Genomic DNA, 24,761 nt, shown 5'->3' with positions numbered 1-24,761 from the left:
GAATACGGGAAGAACCTTTACAAATCAACAACAAAGAGACAAGCAACCCAATTAAAAATAGTCAAAGGATTCAAATAGAAATTTCTGCAAAAAAAGATGTACAAATGGCTAGTAATCACGTGAAGAGATGTTAAACATCATTAGTCATTAGGGAGATGCAGGTCAAAGTCAGACTGATTTGCCACTTCATATCTTCTAGTATAATAAGAAAAAAAAACCAGAAAATAAGTATTGTGAGGATATAGAGAAATCTGAATCCTTGGGCATTGCTGTTAGAAACAAAGTTGTGTAGCTACTATTGAAAACACTTTGGCAATTTCTCAACAAATTAAATACAGAATTACCATATGACCCAGTAATTTTATTCCTAGATATATACCCAAAAGAATTGAAAGTAGATGCTCAAAAAAAAGCATGCACATAAATGTTCATAGCAGCACTATTTACAATAGCCAAAAGGTCGAAATGACTGAAATGTCCATCAACTGATGAATGGATAAACCAAAAATGTGTAGATTTGGGTTGGGGATACAGCTCAGTTGGTTAGAGTGTTTGCCTCACAGGTACAAGGCCCTGGGTTCAATCCCTAGCATCACAAAAAAAAAAAAGAAAGAAAGAAAGAAAGATGTGTAGATTTGTTCGATGGAATAGTATTCAGCCATGAATGGGAAATGTACATGATGGGTAAATCTTGCAAACATTATGCCGTATGAAAGAAGCCAGACATAAAAGACCAATTGTATGATTCCATTTATGTAAAATGTCTACAATAGGGAAATCCACACAGATGGAAAGTAGATAAGTGATGATCAGGGACTCTGGGGAGGAACAACTGGAAGTGATTGCTAACAAGTATTTCTTTGGAAGGGTTGATGTTTTAAAATCAGATAGTGGTAGTGCTTCAATAATTTACGAAAATTAACTATACACTTTAAAATTTTTTTAAAAATATTTTTTAGTTGTAGTTGGACACAATACCTTTATTTATTTATTTATTTTTATGTGGTGCTGAGGATCAAACCCAGGGCCTCGCACGTGCTAGGCAAGTACCCTGCCACTGAGCCACAACCCCAGCCCCTAACTATGTACTTTCACAATCCCAGCCCTAACTATGTACTTTTAAAGAGTTAATTTTATAGTGTGTAAGATAACAAGAGAATATTATAAAATACTTTATGCCAGTATATTTGGCAACTTAGACTAAATGGACAACTTCTTTGAATGACCAAAACTAACAAAGTAGTCTCAAGAAGAAGTAGATATACTGAATCAGATAATTACATAATTTAATAATAGTTTTTAATAAGTAGTATATTAAAATTTGAATTATAGTTTGTTTAGGGATTGAACCCAGGGTGCTTAACCACTGAGCCACATCCCCTACACCTTTTTAAATACTTTATTAGAGACAGGGTCTTGCTGAGTCGCTAAGTGCCTCACTAAGTTGCTTTTTAAGAAGCATCCCACGGTGAAAGCCCCAGGCCCAAATATCTTCACTGGTAGATTCTACCAAATATTTAAGGAAGAAATAATGCCCATTTTCTATAAGTACTTCCAGAAACTGAAAACGAGGGAACATTTTCCAAATCCTTCTATAATGTCAACATACTCTGATACTAAAACCAGATGCATACTACAAAAAAAAAAAAAAAAAAAAAAACTTCAGACCAATATTTCTCATGAATATAAATGCAAAAGTTCTTATTATTTCAGCAGATTAACATATTTGATAATATATGGGAACCAAATGGGGTTTATCCCCATGCAACCTTGGTCTAACATTCTAAAGTGATTTAACTGATTAAAGAAGAAAGAGAAATCTGATGATTTTGGAGGAAGCATTTAATAGATCCAAACTGGCATAATTCTTTAAACCTAATTCGGGAGCACAAATATGCTTCATTTTCCATTCCTCTAGATTATTAAGTCAGAAAATAAATCTCCTGTTTTTGATAAGGTTTGCTATTTGAAATGTTTATTCTTTTGATTGTCTTTTATTACTTAATCAATGACTCAGTAGTTGATTTACTTCCGAAAAAATGTGTAAAGATCCAAATTGAGTAAAATGAACAATATGTTAATCCATTTGGTAAAATTTCTTAAAATTTTTTGTGGTATATTTTTGTACCACAAAGTAAATAATAGCATATATAATAAATTTCTTTATAGTTCATGCAGTTTAAATTGCATTTTCCTTTCAGTAGACAGAATCCATTTTTAGCATTTGAGCTAAAATATTTGTTTTGGTACAGGGGATTGAACCCAGGGGCACTTTACCACTAAGCCATATCCCCAGCCCTTTTTATTTTTTATTTTGAGACAGGGTCTCCCTGCCTTGCTAAGCTCAGAGGCTGGCTTTGAACCTGTGATCCTCTTGCCTCAGCCTCCAGAGCCACTGAGATTACAGGTGAGGGCCTCTGACCCTGACCCATTTTTAGCATCTTGAACAGCTACTTCCTCTTATCTTCCGGTCTCTCACATTATTGTGTGCACAAATCTAAATTCCTATTTTTTTAACAATTTTTTTAGATGTTGATGGATCTTTATTTTATTCATTTATTTATATTTGGTGCTGAGAATCAAACCCAGTGCCTCACACATGCTAGGCAAGTGCTCTACCACTAAGCCACAACCCCAGCCCCCTAAATTTCTATTTTTGAATATCTTTTTCTTTCTAACTTTTTTTTTTTGGCGGGGGGATACTGGGGATTGAGTTTAGGGGCACTCGACCATTGAGCCACATCCCCAGCCCTATTTTCTTTTAATATATATATTTTAGTTGTTGATGGACCTTTATTTTATTAATTTATTTATATGCTATGCTAAGAATTGCAGTGCCTCACACATGCTAGGCAAACACTCTACACTGAGCCACAACCCCAGCCTCCCTAGCCCTATTTTGTATTTTTAGAGATAGGGTCTCACTGAGTTGCTCAGTACCTCGCTGTTGCTAAGGCTGGCTTTGAACTGGCAATTCTCCTACCTCAGCCTCCTGAGTCACTGGGATCACAGGCATGTTCCACCATGCTTGGTTGAATATTTTTTCTTTGCCATCCAACTCTGTCTACTTTACTTCCCTACTTTATAACTTCCAAGCACCTTGGTATTTCCAGGCAATAAGCTAGATAGGAACATACCTGAATGCTTAGAGGCAGATATTAAAGTTTTTGTTAAATTCACCTTTTTTTTTCCTTCTTTTTTTATTTTTTATTTTTTTTGTAGATGGACAGCATGCCTTTATTTTGTTTGTTTATTTTTTATGTGGTGCTAAGGATCGAACCCAGTGCCTCACACGTGCTAGGCAAGTGCTCTACCACTGAGCTACAGCCCCAACCCTTTTCTTCTCCTTTTTAAGAAGTTAGGTAAGAATGTTGTTGTCCCAAAGAGGTACACAGTAAGTGTAGTTTATTATTCAAATCTAATTAGTAAAGACTGAATGTTTAGTGTGTTAACAATATAAACTGCTATTTTTTTTCTTCCTACTATTCTCTGTGACACTCAACCCTTTTTAGCAAATTAGGTTAAGAGGGAACATGGACATGGCAGGAACTAACTTAAATTGCTCAATTGTACTAGTCCCTAGCAACCATGAATAAAATAAAGGCTTTAAAAACAAAGAGCAAAGTAATGCTTAAAACTAGATTTTTTTGAAATGCTGACTTGTCTGTGTCTACCTTTACAAATTATGATAAAAGATAAAGAAAAATTGGCTGTGTGGCTTTTAAGTCATTAATAATAGAAGCACACTGAGTAAGAATAATAGTATGGTTATGCTCATAGACTTGGAATTAAATAGAAATGAATTCAATGGTGGCTCTTCCACTATCTTCCTGTCTTATCTTGGAAAAGTCATTTAAACTTGGTAAGACTTAGCTTCTTCCAACATAAAGAGAAGGTAATATGTACCTCACAGTGTTACTGTGAGGAGAAAATGAAATAAAATAAATAAGTGCCAATCCTCTTGTTGTTCTTGTTATTTTTTCAGAGGATAGAGACTACATCTTGCTTATCTTTGTATTCCCTGGTACCTATGTGGTGTCTATTTGAAATTCTATTAAATTTCAAATGGATTTAGCCATCATCAGATTTCATTGAGAACTAGTGGAATATGAGACTAGTTCAATTTGGTTTCATCAAATTTGGCCACGTTTTGTTACCCTGGAGTTGTAGCTGATATCCCTGACTCCATAGCAATCCCCACTGTCCAACTCAAGGAAATTAACAGTGTTCTTCAAAAGCCTACCTGTGAGTCAAGAAACTATAGTCAGGCATGGTGGTGCACACCTGTAAACCCAGCAGCTCAAATGGCTGAGTCAGGAGGATCTTGAGTTCAAAGCCACACTTAGCATAGGCCTTAAGCAACTTAATGAGCCTCTGTAAATAAAAAGGATTGGGGATGTGGCTCAGTTGTTGTGCATCCCTGAATTCAATCCCTGGTACCCAAAACCAACAACAACAACAACAAAACCAAAACAAACAAAAAAACCCTTCTGGTCTACTCCTTTCTTAGCTAATGCAATTCACCTGATCAAGGCTTATAAATTATTATAATTTTCTAACAGAAGCAAGAGTCACTGGTAGGAATTATAATGAAAATTAATTGTGAGTCCTTCAGAATTCTATGTCACACATTTGAAGGTAACTTTGTATCCAGATTAAGAAAACAATGTTTCTGCTGATCATAGTAGTGCACACTTGAAATCCCAGTAACTCCAGAGGCTGAGGCAGGAGGATTCCAAGTTTGAGGCTGGCTTCAGCAACTTAATAAGACCCTCAGCAACTTAGCAATAGTCTGTCTCAAAACTTGTGGGCTGGGGGTGTGGCTCAGTGGTAGAGCACTTATCTGGATTCGATCCTCAGCACCACATAAAAATAAATAAATAAAATAAAGGTGAAAAAGGGGGAGAGATTCGGGCTGGGGTTGTGGCTCAGTGGTAGAGCGCTTGCCTAGCATGTGTGAGGCCAGGCCCTGGGTTTAATTCTCAGCACCACATATAAATAAATAAAATAAAGGTCCATTGACAACTAAAAAAATATTTAAAAAAAAGAAAGGGAGAGATTTTTTTAAAAAAATTAAAAAGGATGTAGCTCAGTGGCAAAGCACCCATGGGTTCAATCGCCAGTACCAAAAAAAGAAAAGAAAAGCATAGTGCTCAACAACACAAGTTAAGTCTTAAGTGAGTGAAGGCAGAAAGCACATTTCTCTCCTGAACATGGAGTCCCAGAAGAGAGGCTGGAAAAACAGAGGTACCGCTTGTCCACCTTTGAGAGTTAATCTGACAGGTATGGAGGTTGAGAAGACTTGCAATACCTATGGAAACAAATGTGAGTCTCTGGGCATTCAACAGGTTGGTTGGGTGAGGGGATCAGCTCAACCATGAGAGACAGAGACCCACCTGAGAAAGAACAAAGAGTCATCCTAACCCTCCTCAGCTCATGAACCTCAGTGTTCTAAAATGAGTCTGATCATGGTCATATACTATTTGTAGAAAATATCATTAAGACTGTGTGGCCAGAGGCTAAGAGAGGGTATCAGAAAAGGGAAAGTAGTCCTGAAGAGTAGAATTACTAACCTATATGGAATGATCTCAATGAAGTTACGGCTGGTTTCTGTGACCAGGTTTATCTTGTGAGCAAGTACAGTGAAGCCAAGAATCTGCAGGGAGTTAAAAAAAAAAAGCATAAGATTATCTAAAGATCATGCATTGTTTCCAGTATCAGAGATGCTCATAGCCTCTAGCAGGGCAGGAAAAGAAGCAAGTGAAGTCTTGCACAAGAACTAGATGGAGGCCTCAGTGGGACAGGGAAGGTAGAGGTCCTTCCTGATTCTTTTGATTCTCTAAAAATCCTTTTAACATTGTAGCCAAATCAAGGTCAGCCTTGATCTCTGACACAATGATGGGAACAAATGGATGCCATGGACTTAAATTTATCTCTCCCACAACCTTTAAATGACTACAGCAATATGAACATGTTGCCACATAGTGGTTGTATCAAGGTCTCACTTTTTAAAAGTTTTTAGATCCAGGTATATTGTACTAATATAGGTAAGTCTTTAAAGGAATTGTTGAGGTATATTAGTGAGAATTGAATGTCAAACCCTTAATAATAGAAAGCAGCATTTGATAGCATCAAGAAGAATGTCTTTAGCAAAGTAATTATCTGTTTTCTCCCCCACCCCCAAACTTGTTGTAAAAACTGCAGTTCTCTCTTTAGTCCCCAACTTTCAACTAGAGGGAAAATAGGCTAGTAAGCCATATACCTCATCATAAAGGTTTCACATCAAAGCAAAATAAACCAGAGACAAGAAACCTCAATGCCTCAATTTTGTTTGTTTGTGAGATGGAACCCAGGGCCTCAGGCATGCTAAGTACCAAGTTTTAAGATAATAATTACATTGTTGCTTTATTCCATTCTCTCTCTCAACACATAATTCTTTTTCCCAGCATCTGCTCCAAGAGTTCAACCTGACACAGAGCAGGGCAGCAGTTGGCTTATCTGTGATGCTACAATCTAATGAAATGTCCAGGGACAACAACTGGGAAATGTAGGGGGCATGTGGATATTTGGTGAACTTTGTGTCTCTACCACGGAACATTACTTAAGGGGAAAATAATTCTCAGGGACAGCAATCCCAATGTGAAAAATGCTAATGCTGACTTTAAAATCCGGAGCTTTATTTCTGAAAATGTCTTCTTCACAGTAGAAATGTTAATTTATAACTACAAAAGATAAATCTTCTTTGCAAATTTAAAGAAAGAAACAAGCCACCTTTTCATTGGACAGCAGTGATCCCCAGCTCTGCTATTTACTAGTCACATGGATCAGGCAAAAATCAAGATCCCATCTACCCCATTTTCTTTATTGTATAAATGAAAGAAGGCTGAATAACACTGTGGTTGCAACTATATCAAAATAGAAACAAAATTTCTGCATAGAAAATGGGAAAATTGTCAGTATTCACCTATACTATATAGGTATATACTATACCTATATTCACACACCTATTGTGTGTTGGAAGTAATAAAGGAATTAATAACTGAAAATACAAAAGTATTAATAGTAATTGACTTTGAGCAGTTATAACCATAGGAATTTCTTCCCCCTGTTTTTTAAAACCTTCATATATTTTTCAAAAATTCTAGAATGAACCTGTATTACTTTCATAAGGGGAAAAACCCTATTTAAAAAATATTATAAGAAAAAAGTCAATAAATATAGTACTTTAAACAAATTTATTATCATTATATTAGTGTGCACGTGTGTGGCACTGGGAGTTTGATCCAGGGGCACTCTACCACTGAGCAACATCACTAACCTGTAGGGTTTTTATTTATTTATTTATTTTATATTTTAAATTTTTTGAACACAGGGTGTCACTAAGTTGCCAAGGGTGGCCTTGAATTGAGAGTGAGGCCATCCTCCTGCCTCACTCTCCCTAGTTGTTGGGATTACAGCTGTGCACCATCACACCCAGCTAAAAGTACTTTGAAAATAAGTTTTTTTGAGGGGAGATCTATTGTACAGAATGGTGGCTACAGTTAATAATAATGTGCACTTGAAAATTGCTAAGACAAGAGATATTAAATGTTCTCACAAACAACAAAATGATAACTGCATAAGGTAATAGCAGTTTTAATCAGCTTATTTTGACTATTTCAAAACATGTTGTACACGGGAAGAATGTACAATTTTTATTTGTCAACTATACCTGAGTTCAAAAAAATTTTTTTAAAGAAAATAAACATTTTACCAATGTTGGCATATATTTTAAACTAAGGGTATATTTGGCTTTGACACAATTCAACATATTTTTTTTTCACATGTGAACATTAAATATGTGATAAAGTATGCATTTTAAACCACAGGTGTGAAGATGAACTTTTTGATAAATAATGCAGGAACAACCTGTTAGTCAATTAGGAAGAGCTAAAACTCCATTCCTTAAGCAGGAACACACTACAAATGGTCAGTGATCTAAATGTAAATATTGAAAATCTATCAGGATTAAAAAGAAATGTGTGAATTCCCTTGTAACCTAGGGATAAGAAGAATTTCCTGACTTAAAATCCAGACTCACAAAAAAGAAAATTTGACACATTTAAGTATCTTGAAATATTTATGTTACAAAAAACACAACAGGATGGGCTGAGGTTGTGGCTCAGTGGTAGAGCACTTGCCTGGCATGTGTGAGGTACTGGGTTTGATTCTCAGAACCACATATAAGTAAATGAATAAAATAAAGGTTCATGAACAACTTAAAAAATATTTTAAAAAAACCACAACAGGCAAATAAAAGAGATCTCACTATATTTATTTTTATGTGGTGCTGAGGATGGAACTCAGTGCCTCACACATGCTAGGCAAGTGTTCTGCCTCTGAGCTACAACCCCATCCCCTCACTGTTTTTTTTTTTTAATTCTTAATTTTACATTACTCTATGAACCTTTGCCTTCCTGAGCTATTTGCTTTCTATTTATTTATTTACTTTAAAAGTAGGTATTTAAAATGATCTGAATCGTGAAATTGGGACATCAAAAACACCTACCAGAATTAATTCCATTGGAAAGTTGATGGGATATTGATTGAAAGAAACTTTGATACATTTGTTGATTCTCAGAGCAACAGCAGTAGTTAGAAACAGTAGAATGCTGGTGGAATTAGCTTTGGGGAGACCTATACAGTAGTTCACTATGTTCTGAAAGAAAACAAAATTACAGAGGCTTAGAAAGAGATAGTAATTGCCTACATCTAGAAACGGACATTTTTTTTTTCTAGATTAGTTACAAAACAAGCAGTTCTAGGACAAGGAGGGCAAGTGAGGGGGATAGCTGATATGTATTTTTTGGAAATACATATGGAATATGATATGTATTTGATATGTACTTCTGATATGGAAGCTGATATGTATTTTTTAAAAAATTAAATAAGAGATATTAAAGGAGCTGGGGGTGTAGTTCAGTTGGTAGAGCCTAGTATGTGCAAGGCCCTAGTACCTTGAAAAATTAAAAAAAAAAGATCAAAAGAGACAGGATAGTTCAATAAAGTGACTTTATGTTTCAGTGTAACAACACAACAACAAAAACCTAGGAGTTCTACTTATTAGCCTATTCATTATTAATTTTCCCAAGCCATATGTGTTCTTTAACTGAGCTTCTATTTCTTTCCTACATTCAGGGACTACTTTGTATTTTATATCCTGCAATTGTTTTAGGATATGTGTCTGTAATGAGGCATGTATTGGGAGAATTATGATAGATACAGTAGTAACTTAAAGTCCAAATTATAATGAAAATTATGCTAGGCTGAAATGGTTATTGCAACTGAGAACATGGTCCGACTGACTATCTGCAGTTAACCAAGACTCTAATAAGTCTACGACTTGCTTGACTGAGCTGCCTCTCAGCCACATCTCCTTTTGGGAAGGGGCAGAAGTCTCTTTACTTGGTCCACTTGTTTTTTCAGGCCAGGAGCTGGGTGAGGGGTGAAGTTACTCACATAGAAGAAGGAGATGGGACCAGCGTGGAAGCTAATTACAATCCCTAAGATACAAGTCAGCTGGGACAGCATGATGTGCAGAGCGACAGCAGCTAGGTAAGCACTGATCAGCGCCTCCGGAAGGTAAGCAGACAGAAAGCCCATACCAAGCACGCCCATTGATATCTGCAAGGGGTTCAGATGGAAAAAGAAAGCCAGAAAGGGGCATCAAACCAGAAATGGCACCAAAGACACTCATCAGGGGCCCCCACGACTCCTTATCAGAAAGAAGAGTTTCCAACCAAGAAGTTATGGTAGGCCCCTTTGAGAACTTTTCTGCCTTGCTTTCCCCAGTGAATGGAGACTCACGGAATAAGCTGGGCCCTGGCCTGTGGGCTCAGAAGTACCCAACGAGCATGAGACCACACTCCTTTCTTCCAGAGCACTGTCAGCTCTCAGGTTCTTGCTCTAGAATCTACTGCCCTCTAGGTTGACAAGAAGGAAATGCTGAGAGGTGACCGCAACAAGCCTTTATCCTTTCAAACCTTTCGTATGTTAGCATCCCTGTGAGGAATGCAGCTTTTCACAGAGGAAAGGACAATAAACTGGCATCCAGTTCAAACTCCTTGGCCTTTGACTCTTACCTTTACTAAGAATGACTAAACTGAATCTATTTATGTCTTCAGGATTCATGTAATCCTGAACACATAATTAAGATATAACGCAGGTTAAGTATCCCAAATGCAAAAACCTGAAATCAAAAATTGCTCCAAAATTCAAGTTTTTGAGTGCCAACTCAATTCCACACCTGACCTCACGTGATGGGCTGCAAATCGTGAGCGCACTAAAAATATTGTAGAAAAGTTACCTTCAGGGTAAGTGAACAAGGTGTATATGAAACATAAATGACTTTCATGTTTTGACTTAGATCCCATTCCTGAGATATCCCCCTCATGTATAGGCAAATAATCAAAAAATCTTGGAATCCAAAACACTCTGGTCCTGAGCATTTCAGATAAGGAATACTTAACCTATATTGTATTCTATTTTTATTTTTTAAAAATATTTACTTTTGGGGCTGGGTATGTGGCTCAAGTGATAACGCACTTGCCTGGCATGCGTGGAAACTTCAGGAAATGAAATTAGAGATTGAGGACACCAATTTATATACATTTTCACTCTTTGAGGTTTTTTTCAATGTGTATGTCCATTTTTTATACTTAAAAAAATCCCTAGGGTTATAAAATGGGTGCATACAGGGTATATTCCAAACCCCCATAATAGGGTATGTTAAGAACTCTGGCACAACTTCACAAAAACAATTCAGGAAAAGGTGAAGATAGAACAAAATGGAAGTTTAAAAGCTAACTATTGTTATCACTTCATCCTCCACTGCACTAAAATGCTCAGAAAACAAACTTAGAACAATAAATCCTTTGGTTTTAAAAGATTTTTGTTTCAAAACTCTCAATCAGCCTGCCCTGTGTCTCCTTTGATCTGTCAGTACTGCCCAATACACTCTAACTCCAGGTAGAGCAAGCTGCTTCTTATTGTCAGTGTGGTTGGCTGATTGCCACCTCTGTGTTTATGAACCAACCCTTCTGTTTTGCCATCTTGGCCAATATAGGTTCACTATCTCTTTCGAGAGCTCAGTCCAATTCTTCTTCCTTAGGGGGTTTGGTGAAAACAGCATGGTTCTTGGGTCTGGAGAACCCAGCTTCAATATTGGGTCCTGCCAACTCACCAAGTGTGGACACCTTGACTCCATGAAGTTTGGTTTTTGTCATCTTTAAACATGAATAAGGGCTGGGGTTGTGGCTCAGCGGTAGAGTGCTTGCCTAGAACATGTGAGGCCCTGGGTTTGATCCTCAGCACCACATAAAAATACATAAATAAAGGTATTGTGTCCATATACAACTAAAAAATAAATATTAAAAAACATGAATAATACTACATACATCCCCATGATGTACAATCACAAGAATGGAAAATTATTCTTCATGTATGTATAATATGTCAAAATACATTCTACTGTCATGTATAACTAAAAAGAACAAATATAAAAAAGCAGAGGTAGAAAAAATACCAAATACAGAGGGATATGGATTCAATTATGTAACATATGTACAACACCTTGCTCAAATATGAAAACAGTGACAGACACAAATACTCATCACTCATTTTCATACCACCCTTTCCTTCTACCTTGTAAATGGCAAATGTCCACTATCAACATAGAATTCCCTCTGGCCCACTGTGATATGGCATCAGGTTTTGTGTTGGCATAAAATTCTAAGCAGCCATTATCAACCAGTCAGAATCAGCCTGTGAGACAAAACTTATATGAAAGAATTTTATAGAAAAAATTTATAAAAAGATTTTTTTAAAAAAAGTGTATGTGGAGGGGCTCAATAGATAGTTATTTCCTTCCCAGAAAACTCCATTCCAACTAAAGGTTATTCTTTGACTTCACGGGCACAGTCTCCACTTTTATAAGTATTATTTTATGCTTTAACACTACCTAGAGCACCAATTCTGGAGGCTGAGAGCCCTGAGACTGAATCTGAGTTTGGTATCTTGAGTCTGTGTGTCCTTGGGCAATCTACTTAACTTCTCCCTGCCTTTGGGTCCATAAAATAAGGACCACTATTAATATATACCTTCATAAAGAGAGTTACTGTGAGGATCAAATGAGGTAGTACATGTACAATGCTTAGAACAGTGAGCAGCAATAAATATTAGCTATTATCTAGTTCAGACTTCTATTTTTAAGTTAAATGTTAGATGGACTTGCAGACTTAAGAAACAATACAGACAGATCCATATACTCTTTATCCAATTTTTCCCAATGATAACATCTTGTAAAACAGTATCACAACTAGGAGATTAACATTGACATGGCCAAGATACAGGATAATTCTATCACTACAAGGACCCCTCCTGAAGCCACGTTATGACTGTCCCCGTATCCCTCTCACCCCATTCTAACCCCCAAGCAACCACTTATCTGTTCATTTCTATAATTTTGTCACTTTCAAGAATGCTACATATGTGGAGTTACACATTATGTAAACACTCCTATTTTTAATTTCATTGATTTTTACTTTTTTTAAAACTTTTTTTCCTTTTGTCTGTGTTAGGTTTAGTTTACTCTTATTTCTGTAAGTTCTTGAAGTTGGAGCTTAGATTATAGAGACTTCCTTTCTTCGCTTGTATTTCAGTGCTATAAATTTCACCCATAGAACTGCTTTAGCTGTGTCCCACAAATTTTGATAAATGACTTTTAAAAAATTCCCTTGATCTTTTTTTTCTGTGATCCATGGATTATTTATAAATATGTTGTTCAATTTCCAAGTGATTGGAGATTTTCATGTTCACTTTTTGTTAATGTGTTCTAGTTTGATTACACTGTGCTCAGAGAATACTCTCTGTCTGGTTTAAATTCTTTTAAGTGTTAAGGTTTGTTTTATCACTGGGTATTAGACTATCTTGGTACATGTTCCGTGCGTCATTAAAAAGAATGTGTATTCAGCTATTATTGAGTGGAGTGTTTTGTAAATATCTTTTAAATTCTGTTAATTTGATGGCATCGTTGAATTTTTTAATATACTTGCTAATTTTGTCTAGTTTTATTGTTGAAAGAAAAGTGTTGATATTATAAATTTGTAATTTGTTGATATTATGAACTGTAATTATGAATTTGTCAATTTCTCCTTTCAGTTCTATCAAATTTTGCTTCTCATAATGTGTAGTTCTCTTGTTTGGTGCATCTAGATTTAGGATTGCTATGTCTTCCTGGTAGATTGATCCCTTTTTTCCACTTAACTGAGGTATAATTGAAGAAATTGTTTCTATTTTTCACTTACAACATCATGATTTGATATACCTAACCACTGAGCCCCCAGCCCCAGCCCTTTTTTATCTTTTATTTAGAGACAGGGTCTAGCTGAGTTGCTTAGGGCCTTGCTAAATTTCTGAGGTTGGCTTTGAACTCACTATTCTCCTGCCTCAGCCTCCTAAGCTGCTGGAATTATGGACATGCACCACTGCACCTGGCAGGAGTCCTATTCTTGATAAAAAATATAGAATAATTTAAATTTTTTTAGTTGTAGATGGACACAATACCTTTATTTACTTATTTTTATGTGGTGTTGAAGATTGAACCCAGTGCCTCACATGTGTGAGGCAAACACTCTACCTCTGAGCTACAAACCTAGCCCCTAGAATAATTTTTTTAAAAAAATCAGGAGTGTCACTCTGGACCCTAAAACCCTTCTCTGTCTCAGAGGAGAAAGGATTTATGAGAAAGTTCAGTCAGTATCTTTTCCTAAATTAGTGGTGGATTATTTCAGAAGAAGTTTCATCACTGAGGAGACAGCCTATCTATACATTCCACAACTAAATGACTGACATTCCAGATCTATCACCATGGGCCACAGGAGCAGTTAAAAGAAGGGGTCCATTTATAACCCTTTACTTTTTTCTTTTCCAGGAGTTCAGAGACTCAGATCCTACCTGAAAAATCCCAGTCAGAAAAGTTGTAGTTTGCACCACATTTAAAGATCTGTTATAGTTGAGAAAGTAGGTGGGGGAAGAAAAGTCATCCTTGATAAAAGTTCCCATGACCAGGTGACCATAATTGAATGGTCTCTCCTTCAGGACGTTGATCATCAGAGCACTCACAAGGAAGAAGGGACCTACGGGAGAAGATATTAGACAGAAGGTGAGGTTTTACATCCAGGTAAACTGACAGGTACCGACAAAAGCAAGGCTTGGCCTGATTATTTTGTATTGTCTTCAATTTGAATAGACTTTCTTATTTGCAAGTGGCCATAGAAGGATCTGGGAAGTAAGAAAGAGCAGGGAAGAGGATAATGACTCCACATACTGTCACCAACTCATAGGATTTAGATGCTGGTGGTCCAGGTATTTACATCATGGGCATATGGGGTGGGAGTCAAAGAGAAATTGACTGGAAATGGATATCAGGCTCAGTCACTGCACCTGTACTTAGAGATAGATAAAAGTAAAATGGTGTGAAAGGGTCATTAAAAAAAAGCTACAAGAATAATAGGAAGAATACCCCACAATTTTTTTTTGAGGTGGGGTTTTGCTAGGTTGTCCCAGCTGGCTTCAAACTCTTGGGTTCAACTGATACTTCCAAGCAGCTGGGACTACAGGTGCATGTCACTGCACCTGTCTCAGTACCAAATACTTCTAAAGGTCTTACTATGAGCAAGACAACATTATGCTAAACCTGTTTCAAACAGTGTTTCACTTATTCCTCATATTGACATATATGCACATGGGAGCAGAGGCAAATCTTCCTTTAAAGTACTTAAACTATAAGAGGTCTTCCTGTCAGAATTTGGAAATGTTTGTGAGGTGCCCCAGGAACTTGGGAATAGTATTTGAATGTAAAAAGCCACACTTAAAGGAGTTAATTAAGTACAAAACATCTGATTAATGCCCTGAACAAGTCTGGATTAAGTGACTGTTGCAGAAAGTCTAATTAATGACAATGAGCCAAATAGCTTCCTCCTCCTCCTCCTCCTCCTCCTCCTCCTCCTCCTCCTCCTCTTCCTTCTTCTTCTTCTTTTAATTAAAGCTGTACCAATATTTTGTTACCAAGCAACATTTGATAAGAGGTCCACTGGTTTTGGTAAATAATAAACATTTTTATAACAACAACAACAAAAACAAAAAGCCATAGTAACATTCCACATCTAAAAGAATTGGATAGTAACCAACAGAATGTACAAACATATCTGGAGAATGGGTGTGTCGATAAGAATGTTCAAAGTTTGCCACTAGAAGTTGTGCAAAGGGGAAGCCCAGGAAAAGGTACCTCACAGAGTGAATGTTCTCGATGCCCTTCCAAGCCTCTCGGGGCATTTTGTGATTAATTCAGTGTTACCTAGGTTAAGTAAATGTAATGATTGGGCGACTTATAACTATTCTGGTCCCTCTGGCAATCATTTCTAATTATAAATCAGTAGATGGACTTTTGACTCAGGCAAGGAAAACGTGCTTATCTGTGGGCTTGAGTGTTCTGATTACAAGGACAGAATTTTCTCATTGTAAATTAATAAGCTGACTGGCTGTATTATAAACCAGCCCAATGGAACTGGGCTATTATAGGTCTGGCTAAAGACTGGAATATTAGCCGAATCATTTTTAGGTGTTTGGGTAGTGGGCAGACAAATTCCAAGATGTGGCAATTTCACCAAGGAAGTACCTCTGCCATTAAATTCCTTTGGGAAACATCTTGGTGGCCTGTTTTTCTAGGTGACATTAGTAATGACACACTAAAAGAAGTATTTATATTTTTAACGTAAATACTAACTGTATTAACCAACTATTTATCTTCTGCCTCTTTTCTATCTTAAAGATAACTTTAAATCAGATTTCTTAGCAATAAGTAAATGAGGAAGAAATTTCATCTACCTCCTTTGGTTCCAGTATTGAACTCACCAATGGACATTTGATGACATGATCCAAAAATTACATAAATTACAGAAGAACAGAAAGCTGTGTAAGCGACATTAAGAGGAGGAATCAGTTGTCTTGTCATCAAAGAAAGTGTCAGACCTGAAAAGATAATGTAAATAATGAAAGGTAATTTGGCTTTTAAAAGTCACCTTAAATAGAAACTGTAAAAAAATAATTAAAATAAAAATAGTCCATGTGAAGTCAGGCATGGTGGCTTATGACTGAATCCCAGCTACTCTGATCCCAACTACTCAGGATTACTGAGGCAGGAGGATACCAACTTGGAGGCCAATTTGGGCAACACAGAAAGACCCCAATCTCAAACAACAGCAGCAACAAGAAGATCCATGTGTACAGCCAAGTGAATGTGGTAATAGCATCCCTTCACAACAACTTCTAATGAATATCTTTTATTATCTCCTCCAATTCTTACCTTCCTTTTCTAATTTACCATGTTATTTGACACCTCAGTTCTTCATCACAGAATGAAACAAATTTCACTGTGAAGTCTTACTACTAAATAAGGAAAGCAAACACCATGACAATACAATTCGGAGTTCCAGTGTCCAGAAGTACCATCCCTATCCTTAGTTTAGCACAAGATGGCCCTGGGAACCCTCCAGGGCTGAAGATAGAGCTGGAGGCAAGGCAAGAATCACACTTAACTGACTTGACTCCAAGTTGATATGTGCTATTTCTTTTCTATTTGCCCAACACTCCAATCTCTTCCTTTAGCTCCTTCAACACTTTCCTTTTCTAAGATGCACCATGAGAATTTGGAAAATTTAAAGCAAAGATAATAACATGCATGATGTCATCCTTTTGATGTTTCAAGTCCACACTTCCTGGGCTTAAGGGCTTTTCCTCAACTTACATGTTACCAATATACTCATTGAAATTCAGTTATGAGTTCAGCCAGCTACTTTATCATGTTATACAAACAAGGCTTCTTCTAAATGGAAAATTTCAAACATATACAAGTAGAGAGCATGTATAATGAACTCCTGTATACCATCATTCACCTCAACAATGGTCCACCCATGGCCAATCTTGTTTCACCTATACCCCAATCCTCTCCCACCCTGTATTGGTTTGAGGCAAATCCAAAATACCAAATCATTTCATTGGTAGATATTTCAGTATGTATCTCTAAAAGATGGCTCTGATACTTTAACTACAATAGCATTACCATCCACTCAATGTTCAAACATCCTTAATTATCTCATAAATGGTCATTGTGGTAGAGGGTCTCTAAGAGGATACACAATGGGCAATTGGTATTCCTGCCTTAAGTGTGAGAAGACCCAATAACTTGCTTCTAAGGAACATACTACAATATAAACGACAGGATGTCACCTCCCCGATAAGGCTGCAAGGAAAAAAATCTATGGCTTCATCTTTATTGCTAGTGTTGTCTTCAAAGGTGTCTGACCTCTGTGGTTTAATGCTTTGGTTTAATGCTTTGCTGTCACTATCTTGAATTTAACACTTGGTTTAATGCTTTGCTGTCACTACCTTGAATTTCTGAATAAGTTTTGCACTAGGGGCCCTGCATTTCCGTTTTGTCTTGGGCCCCACACTTGCAGATGGTCTCACCAGATACCAAGTTGTGAAGATGCTCAAGCATCTTCATCTATGCGGAGGAACTCAGGCCTGTCAGTAAACATGAGAGTGAGCTTGTAAGTGGATCTTCTGAGTTCTGTCCACAGCCACATGAGTGAGCGTGGAAACGGTCCTCCGGCCTCAGTGGGGCCTTAAAATGACTAATAGCTTGATTGTAGCCCAATGAGAGACCTCCAGCCAGAGGTAGGGTGGGTTTTGAGGCAATCTTTAGCAAATTATTATTTGCTTTCATATTTCACAGTCTGTTAAATCAAGATCCAAATATGGCCCCAATCGAAATATCTCAAGTCCATTATAATTTACAGGCTCACACTTTTTTTTTTCCCCCTTAAGCATGGTTATATAGTTTGCAGGAGACAGAAAACACACTCAGATGAGCTTATGCAAAATAGGAAATTTAAAAGGGTACAAACAGTAGCTGGACGTCATCAGAGACTAGGACCAAAAGGGCATCAGGACCCAAGGCAGCTATTTCCCCCATTTTTTTTCTTTGCTCCAGGGTTGAACAGTGTCATGTCTTTGTTTCCAATTTGAGGCTATTATGAGTAGTAGTGTTCTGAATATTCTTGTACCTGTCTCCCAGTACACAGAGGTACAAGTTCCTTGAGATTATAAACCCTTAATTATAACTTCTGGGGCATTTACTAGATAATGCCAAACTGTTTTCCAAATGGTTGTGCAATTTATATTCCCGCCAGCAATATACGGGAGCGCCTGTTGTTCACATCTGTGCTGGCACGTCATACTGTCAGATTTTTAATTTTAGGGTGTATGGTGGTAACTCATTTTAATTTCAATTTCTACTTCATCAATTACTTATAATTTTGAGCATTCTTATATAGTTGTTTTGATTTTTTTAAGGAGTCTTATCTTTATTATAAATAAAATCTTTGTAGTGTTTATGTATTACAAATATTCTCCCCCATTCTGTGATTTTCTTTCTCTTTTGTTCTTTCTTTCTTCTTCCTTTCCCTCTCCTTTTTTGTTATGCTAAGGAGTGAACCCAAGACTTCATACACGCTCGGTGTTCTACTACTGTGCTATGTCCCCAGCCCTATGATTTGCTTTTCAATCTTTATAGAGGCTTAGAATAGACATGTTCTTAAATTTTACTTAATTCAATTTGTCAGTCTTTTTCTTTGGTCCTTTCCTTTTGCTTTTTGTGTCTCATTTCTACCTTAAGATTGTGATGGTAGACTGTGAAGGAATACAATTTCCTCCATTATTAAAAAAAAAAAATCTTTATTTTTTACCTTTCACAGTTAAGTCTTTAAACCACCAGGAGTTGACATTTGTGTATGGTGTGAGATAGGGATATAATGTTTTTTCCTATATTAGTATCCAACTTTTCACATAATTTATCATTAAAAAGCCATCTCTGTAGTGACATATGATATCAATCATGTGATTCATCTCAGCAGCTCGGGAGGCTGAGGCAGGAGGATGGCGAGTTCAAAGCCAGCCTCAGCAAAAGCGAGGTATTAAGCAACTCAGTGAGACCCTGTCTCTAAACAAAATACAAAATAGGGCTGGGGGATGTGAGGGCGATCTGGCTGCGACATCTGTCACCCCATTGATCGCCAGGGTTGATTCGGCTGATCTGGCTGGCTAGGCGGGTGTCCCCTTCCTCCCTCACCGCTCCATGTGCGTCCCTCCCGAAGCTGCGCGCTCGGTCGAAGAGGACGACCTTCCCCGATAGAGGAGGACCGTTCTTCGGTCAAGGGTATACGAGTAGCTGCTCTCCCCTGCTAGAACCTCCAAACAAGCTCTCAAGGTCCAAAATAGGGCTGGGGATGTGGCTCAGTGGTTGAGTGCCCCTGAGTTCAATCCTCAGTACTCCTACAAAATAAATAAATAAATCATATGATTCATATGTGTCACTCTCTTTTCTATTCCATTGGCCTAGTTGTTGATTCATGCAATACTACAGTCTTAATTACATTTTTTTTTCTTTTGGTAATTAGTAGGGAAATAGTTTTGGTAACTAATTCTTTTTTTTTTTTTTAGAGAGAGAGAGAATTTTTTAATATTTTTTTTTTAGTTTTCAGCGGACACAACATCTTTTTTTTTTTTTAAGAGAGTGAGAGAGAGAGAGAGAGAGAGCAAGTTTTTTTTTTTTTTTAATATTTACTTTTTTGTTTTAGTTCTCGGCGGACACAACATCTTTGTTTGTATGTGGTGCTGAGGATCGAATCCGGGCCGCACGCATGCCAGGCGAGCGCGCTACCGCTTGAGCCATATCCCCAGCCCACAACATCTTTATTTTATTTTTATGTGGTGCTGAGGATCCAACCCAGCGCCGCGCTCATGCCAGGCAAGCGCGTTACCGCTTGATCCACATCCCCAGCCCCAACTAATTCACTTTTTATTGTGAAATGTAATGTACATATAGAAAGTGTATTAAAATAGACGTATTCAGCAATAAAAAGGAACAAATCAAGCTGGTTGTGGTGGCACATCCCCATAATCCTAGCTACTCAAGAAGCTAAGGCAGGAGTACCTCATGTTTGAGGCCAGCTTCAGACACTAATTGAGACCCTGTCTCAAAATAAAAATATAAAGGGCTGGGATTTTAAACATTATTTGCCTAGTTTGTGCAGGGTCCTGGATTTGATGCCCAGGACGGGGGGGGGGGGGGGGGGGGGAAGCAAACAAATGCAAATATTGATATATACAACAATTTGCATGAATATCAAAGGCATAATACTAAATTAAGCTAGCCTTCAAAAGTTGCATACTGTATGGTTTTATTCATATGGTATTCTCAAAGAGACAGAACCATGGTGATGGTGAACACAGCAGTTGTTAACAGGGGTCAGGGGAGTAGGAGACTAAAAAGGGAAGGCACAGAAGAGATGTTGGGGTGATGGAACGACTTTGTATCCAGGTTGTGGTGGTGGTTTCACAGATTTGTACATGTATTGAAATTCACAGAACTATATACCAAAAGGAAAATAAATTTACTGTACGATAATTTATAAATAAACAAATATTTTAAAAGGCATTTCATTTTCCCCCAATTAACATCCCTATGCCAGAGTTGAATTTCAGCCACCACTTGACCTTTTGTTTGGTCTCTTTTGTGTTTTGCACAATCTGTGCAATTACAAGTTTCAGCCCTGCTGGTCGGCCCTAGAATAACAGAGAAATGAGGATGTTTAATCACTATGTAGGAGATTGGGGGTGAAGCTCAGAGGTAGAATGCTTTCCTAGCATGCATGAGGCTCTGGGTTCAATCTCAAAAAAAAAAAAAAAAGACTATATGAGAACAGAGAACTTCTGTGAGTCTTGTCTCTGGACAAATTTGGTCTTGGGTTAACTTTCTATTGTTTCCCTGGAGACGTGATAACAGAATGTCAGCTGTGCTACCAGCCATGGTAAACATGAGCTCAATTAGTGCACTCCATCTGGACCTCAAGGACTGTGAATGAAAGATAAATATCCAGTGGGAAGCCCTAGCTTTGGTCTTCTCTAGACATAGAGTCTCTTATATCTTGGAGTGTCCCTTCTAGGACCTTGGAAGAGATTTGTTAAAAAAGTTGTTGGTTCCTATTTGGGAAACAAGGTTTCTAAAGCCCAGAGGGCTCCCACTTCTATCTGTGTGACTTTGTCTTACATCTGAACTGCCAATTGAGTGTGGCCTCTGGGATGCTGTGTCTGCTGGAGAGATGCTGGCAAATGTTTCTTAGTAAAAACCAATGCCAAGTGCGATCTATTGTAATCGAGAGTATGAAAGCATTAGTTAAGCAAAAGGTGACCAAAAGTGGGTGTTATAAATATTCTGAAAAGTGTTCAAGGGTGTAAGCTAATTTAAGACTTTTGGAACCATCCTGGAGAGGTTAGAAATCTGGCAGTTGAAGGGAACATGTGATATTCACACTTCTTCCCTAGCACTAGTAATTGTTTACTCTGAAAGCAGAAAAGGTTCCATAGACTGTCTTTGGGTGAAAAGGCTTTGAATTGTCCTTACCTTCAGGAATTTGCACAATGCCAACACTTAAACCAGCAAGTAAATCTCCAAGAAGCCAATCCTTAAATCGGTACAAACATGTCCATTCGAGGAAGGGAAAGATCATATACATACATCTTAGAAACCTGTGCCATGAGCAGCTGTGAGAAAGAAGAACAGAGACTTGATTACCTTCTCCAAAGAGTATGCCCACGGAGTCAAGAAAGGCACAGGGCACCACCCGTGCTTCCAGATAGCAGAGTTTCACATCAGCTCTATTGACATTTTCTTTAATACTTTTAGTTGTATATGGACACAATACCTTTATTTTGTTTACTTATCATTATGTGGTGCTGAGGATTGAAACGAGTGCCTCACACAAGCTAGGCAAGTGCTCTACCATTGAGCTATGACTTCAGCCCTCTAGTGACATTTTAACCCATCAGACTGCCCATGCATTGCAGGATGTCTAGCAGCATCCCTGGCCTCTAGCCACTAGATGTCAGTAATCCTTCCTCCCCCAGCTGTGACAATCCAAATATCTCCAGACATTACCAAATCACCCGGACAGTCAGGGCTATGTAAATGTCAAGAACTAAAATTCATACATATTTGTACAATTATTTCTGTTTTAGTTTGTAAAGATTAAACCTACCCATTTCTAATAGAAAAATGAATTGCTGTTGCTTTCCTCATGATAGGGACAGTTCTTCAAGATGTGATGGGGGGGGGCAGTTAACACATTCATATCATTCCCATATACTAAAGTTTTTACCAAACATGAACTCTGTCTGGCATTGATCTGTGATATGTAGAAATTTATGGAAAATATAGAATATGGAATTCGGTGCCTAAGGAGTTAGCTATGTAAAGAAAGAACTTTATAGCCAGGCACTATGGCACAAGCCTGTAATCCTTAGTGACTTGGAAGGCTGAGGCAGGAGGGTCTTAAGTACTTAGTAAGATCCTATCTTAAAAAATTAAAGGAGTTGGGAATGTCACTCAGTAGTGGAGTGTCCCTGGGTTCAACCCTCAGTTTAAAAAAAAAGGATACATATGTGTGTGTGTGTGTAAAATATATGTACAAATGTATGAGATATATATATATATACACATACATACATATATGTATATGTATATATATATACGTAGTGTGTATATGTATGTGTGTGTGTGTGTGTATATATATATATATATATATATATATATATATATATATATTATCCTTTAACTCAATGAACTCAACCAGAAGCAATTTTGTTCCCCGGAGTATGTCTGCCAATATTTGGCAGTATATCTTATTCTCATAATTGCCATAAAATAGGTAGAGGCCAGGGATATGGCTAAAAATCCTAAAATGGACAGGACATCTCTCCAAAGAAAGAGCTTTCCGGTACAGAATGTTAAAGTTAAAAGCTGAGTGTGGTTGATATGCCTGTAGTCCCAGCTACTTGGGAGGCTGAGGCAGGGGGTCATTTGAACTCATAATTTACCACCAGCCTGGGAAACTTAGAGCTCATCTCAAAACAAAAGCAAAATGTCAATGTTGCTGAGATTGAATAAACCTGGTTTAACCTTTAGACTACATCTAAATGAGCAGAATCACCACTAGTCAATGAATCAATCAAACCAATTTGGTTTTAAATTGCCTTTTGCTTTTTATATTTTAGCATGAGTTGTAAGCCAAGAATACGGAGATTTTTTTTCCACTTGTGAGCTGTGCTAGATAGTTGGGATTTATTATAACAACAAATATAACTGTAGTGTGCTCAGAAAAGAAGTCATTTCACATGTTTTATCTTTCAACTGTAAGCATCACTATCTCTAAGATATGTAAGGCCAAATAAGTATAAATGACTTTGCTAAGGTCAAGGTAGTAAGTGGGAGCAGAGCTGGGGCTAGAAGCCAGGTCTTCTGGTTCCCTGGCCAGTGTTCTATTCACTCTTGTGACCTCCACAGTACCTCCTGACAGCTGTGAAATTCTGCTCAGGAACAAGTACATTGGTTTGGAAGGAACATCACATTGCTATTCTTCTGAGATTGGTGCGTTTGAGGCAGGTGCACAAAGAGTGTTCTCTTTAATTATGAGTCTTTTTGGGGGAGAGGAGAGTATGGCACTGGAACAGTTTGTTCCTTCACAAAGTCCAGTCATCCCTCCTTGCCACGTGCCACTTGGCTCAAGACCAGCTACTCTGTGCAGAGTCATCAAAGTTCTTTGGCATGGTGAAAAATAAAATTGACATGGAGTGATGAGGATCTACGAATGAATGGAATCAGAGAGGCAGTTAGAGGAATAGAAACTGAACCTAATGGGGGAAAGGGAGAAGTATATATTTAGACGTGATTTGGATCTCAGTTAAGGCATCTTAAGAGTGAGGATGCGGGCTGGGGTTGTAGCTCAGTGGCAGAGCACTTGCCTAGCATGTGTGAGGCCCTGGGTTTGATCCTCAGCACCACATAAAGATAAATAAATAAAATAAAGGTACTGTATCCACCTAAACTATAAAAAATTAAATAAAAATAGTGAGGAATGATAAGAGTTGATGTGAAAGTACAGGAGGGATTTTTGACATGAAAGGGAGTATTTGCAGTTGCTAAGAGGAAAGAGATAAGAACTTTTCTGCAAAAATGAAGAGATGGAATTAAAAGATTATTTTATTTACTAAAAAAACCCACTTATCTAGGCATGTTACAAATATTTACTCTTCAAATCCTTATAATCATGCCCACTTTACATTTGGACGCAAGACATAGTAGGGTTGACTAGCTTACCTAAGGTCACATAGCTGGAAAGCAGTAGAATAGAATTTAAAACTATGCAGCCTGGATTCAGAATATTGCTCTTTTTAATTACTGATTCTTAGGCTTTTGAAGGTTTCTGATTTTCTTTAAAATTTTTTTATTATTGCATTAAAATTATACATAATGAGGGGATTCTTTGTTACATCAGAATGGTGCTCTTAACCACTAAGCTGTGCTATCTTTCTGGTTAAAATTCAGAAATGGAGGGAATTATGTTCCGGAAGTAATAGATATATAAAGAAGAATAATGAAATAAAAAAGATACATAAATAGGGCACAGTGGCACGTGCTTGTAATTCTAGTGACTCAGGAGGCTAAAGTAGGAGGATACTGGCAAGTTTGAGGCCAGCCTGAGCAACCTAGCAATACCCTGTCTCAAAATGAAAAAGTAAAATGAGCCGGGATGTTGTGATATTGC

At 37.5% G+C, this 24,761-nt stretch overlaps 1 protein-coding gene and 1 long non-coding RNA gene across 6 annotated transcripts in view; one reads left to right on the top strand and one right to left on the bottom strand.

Moving 5' to 3' along the window:
* Window positions 1-14,405, top strand: part of LOC124106759 (uncharacterized) — a 76,359-nt gene extending 61,954 nt beyond the window's left edge. The window contains exons 2-4 of the long non-coding RNA XR_006856153.2: window positions 9,466-9,594; window positions 14,137-14,200; window positions 14,288-14,405. This is a non-coding gene — a long non-coding RNA (uncharacterized LOC124106759). The remainder of the gene's footprint in view (window positions 1-9,465; window positions 9,595-14,136; window positions 14,201-14,287) is intronic.
* The window catches only part of Slc26a8 (solute carrier family 26 member 8), a 67,452-nt gene that overhangs the window by 34,763 nt on the left and 7,928 nt on the right, over window positions 1-24,761 (bottom strand). For 3 of the 5 annotated variants that reach the window (XM_058585564.1, XM_058585566.1, XM_058585567.1), the window contains exons 3-7: window positions 21,563-21,702; window positions 15,952-16,068; window positions 13,993-14,174; window positions 8,549-8,698; window positions 5,574-5,656 (exon numbers count right to left, since the gene is read on the bottom strand). In XM_058585564.1, coding sequence (XP_058441547.1) covers window positions 5,574-5,656; window positions 8,549-8,698; window positions 13,993-14,174; window positions 15,952-16,068; window positions 21,563-21,702 — 672 coding nt within the window. Of the gene's footprint in view, window positions 1-5,573; window positions 5,657-8,548; window positions 8,699-9,498; window positions 9,664-13,992; window positions 14,175-15,951; window positions 16,069-21,562; window positions 21,703-24,761 lie in introns of all 5 variants that reach the window. The other 2 variants (XM_046464540.2, XM_058585565.1) reach the window with 2 other exon arrangements.

This window comes from Marmota monax, unplaced genomic scaffold (assembly GCF_021218885.2).
Source record: "Marmota monax isolate L192 unplaced genomic scaffold, Marmota_monax_Labrador192_F-V1.1 WCK01_AAM20220418_F8-fsc00211, whole genome shotgun sequence".
Taxonomy (NCBI): Eukaryota; Metazoa; Chordata; class Mammalia; order Rodentia; family Sciuridae; genus Marmota; species Marmota monax.
The sequence above is the reverse complement of the archived record's forward strand: the minus strand, read 5'-3'. Positions and strand labels throughout refer to the sequence as shown.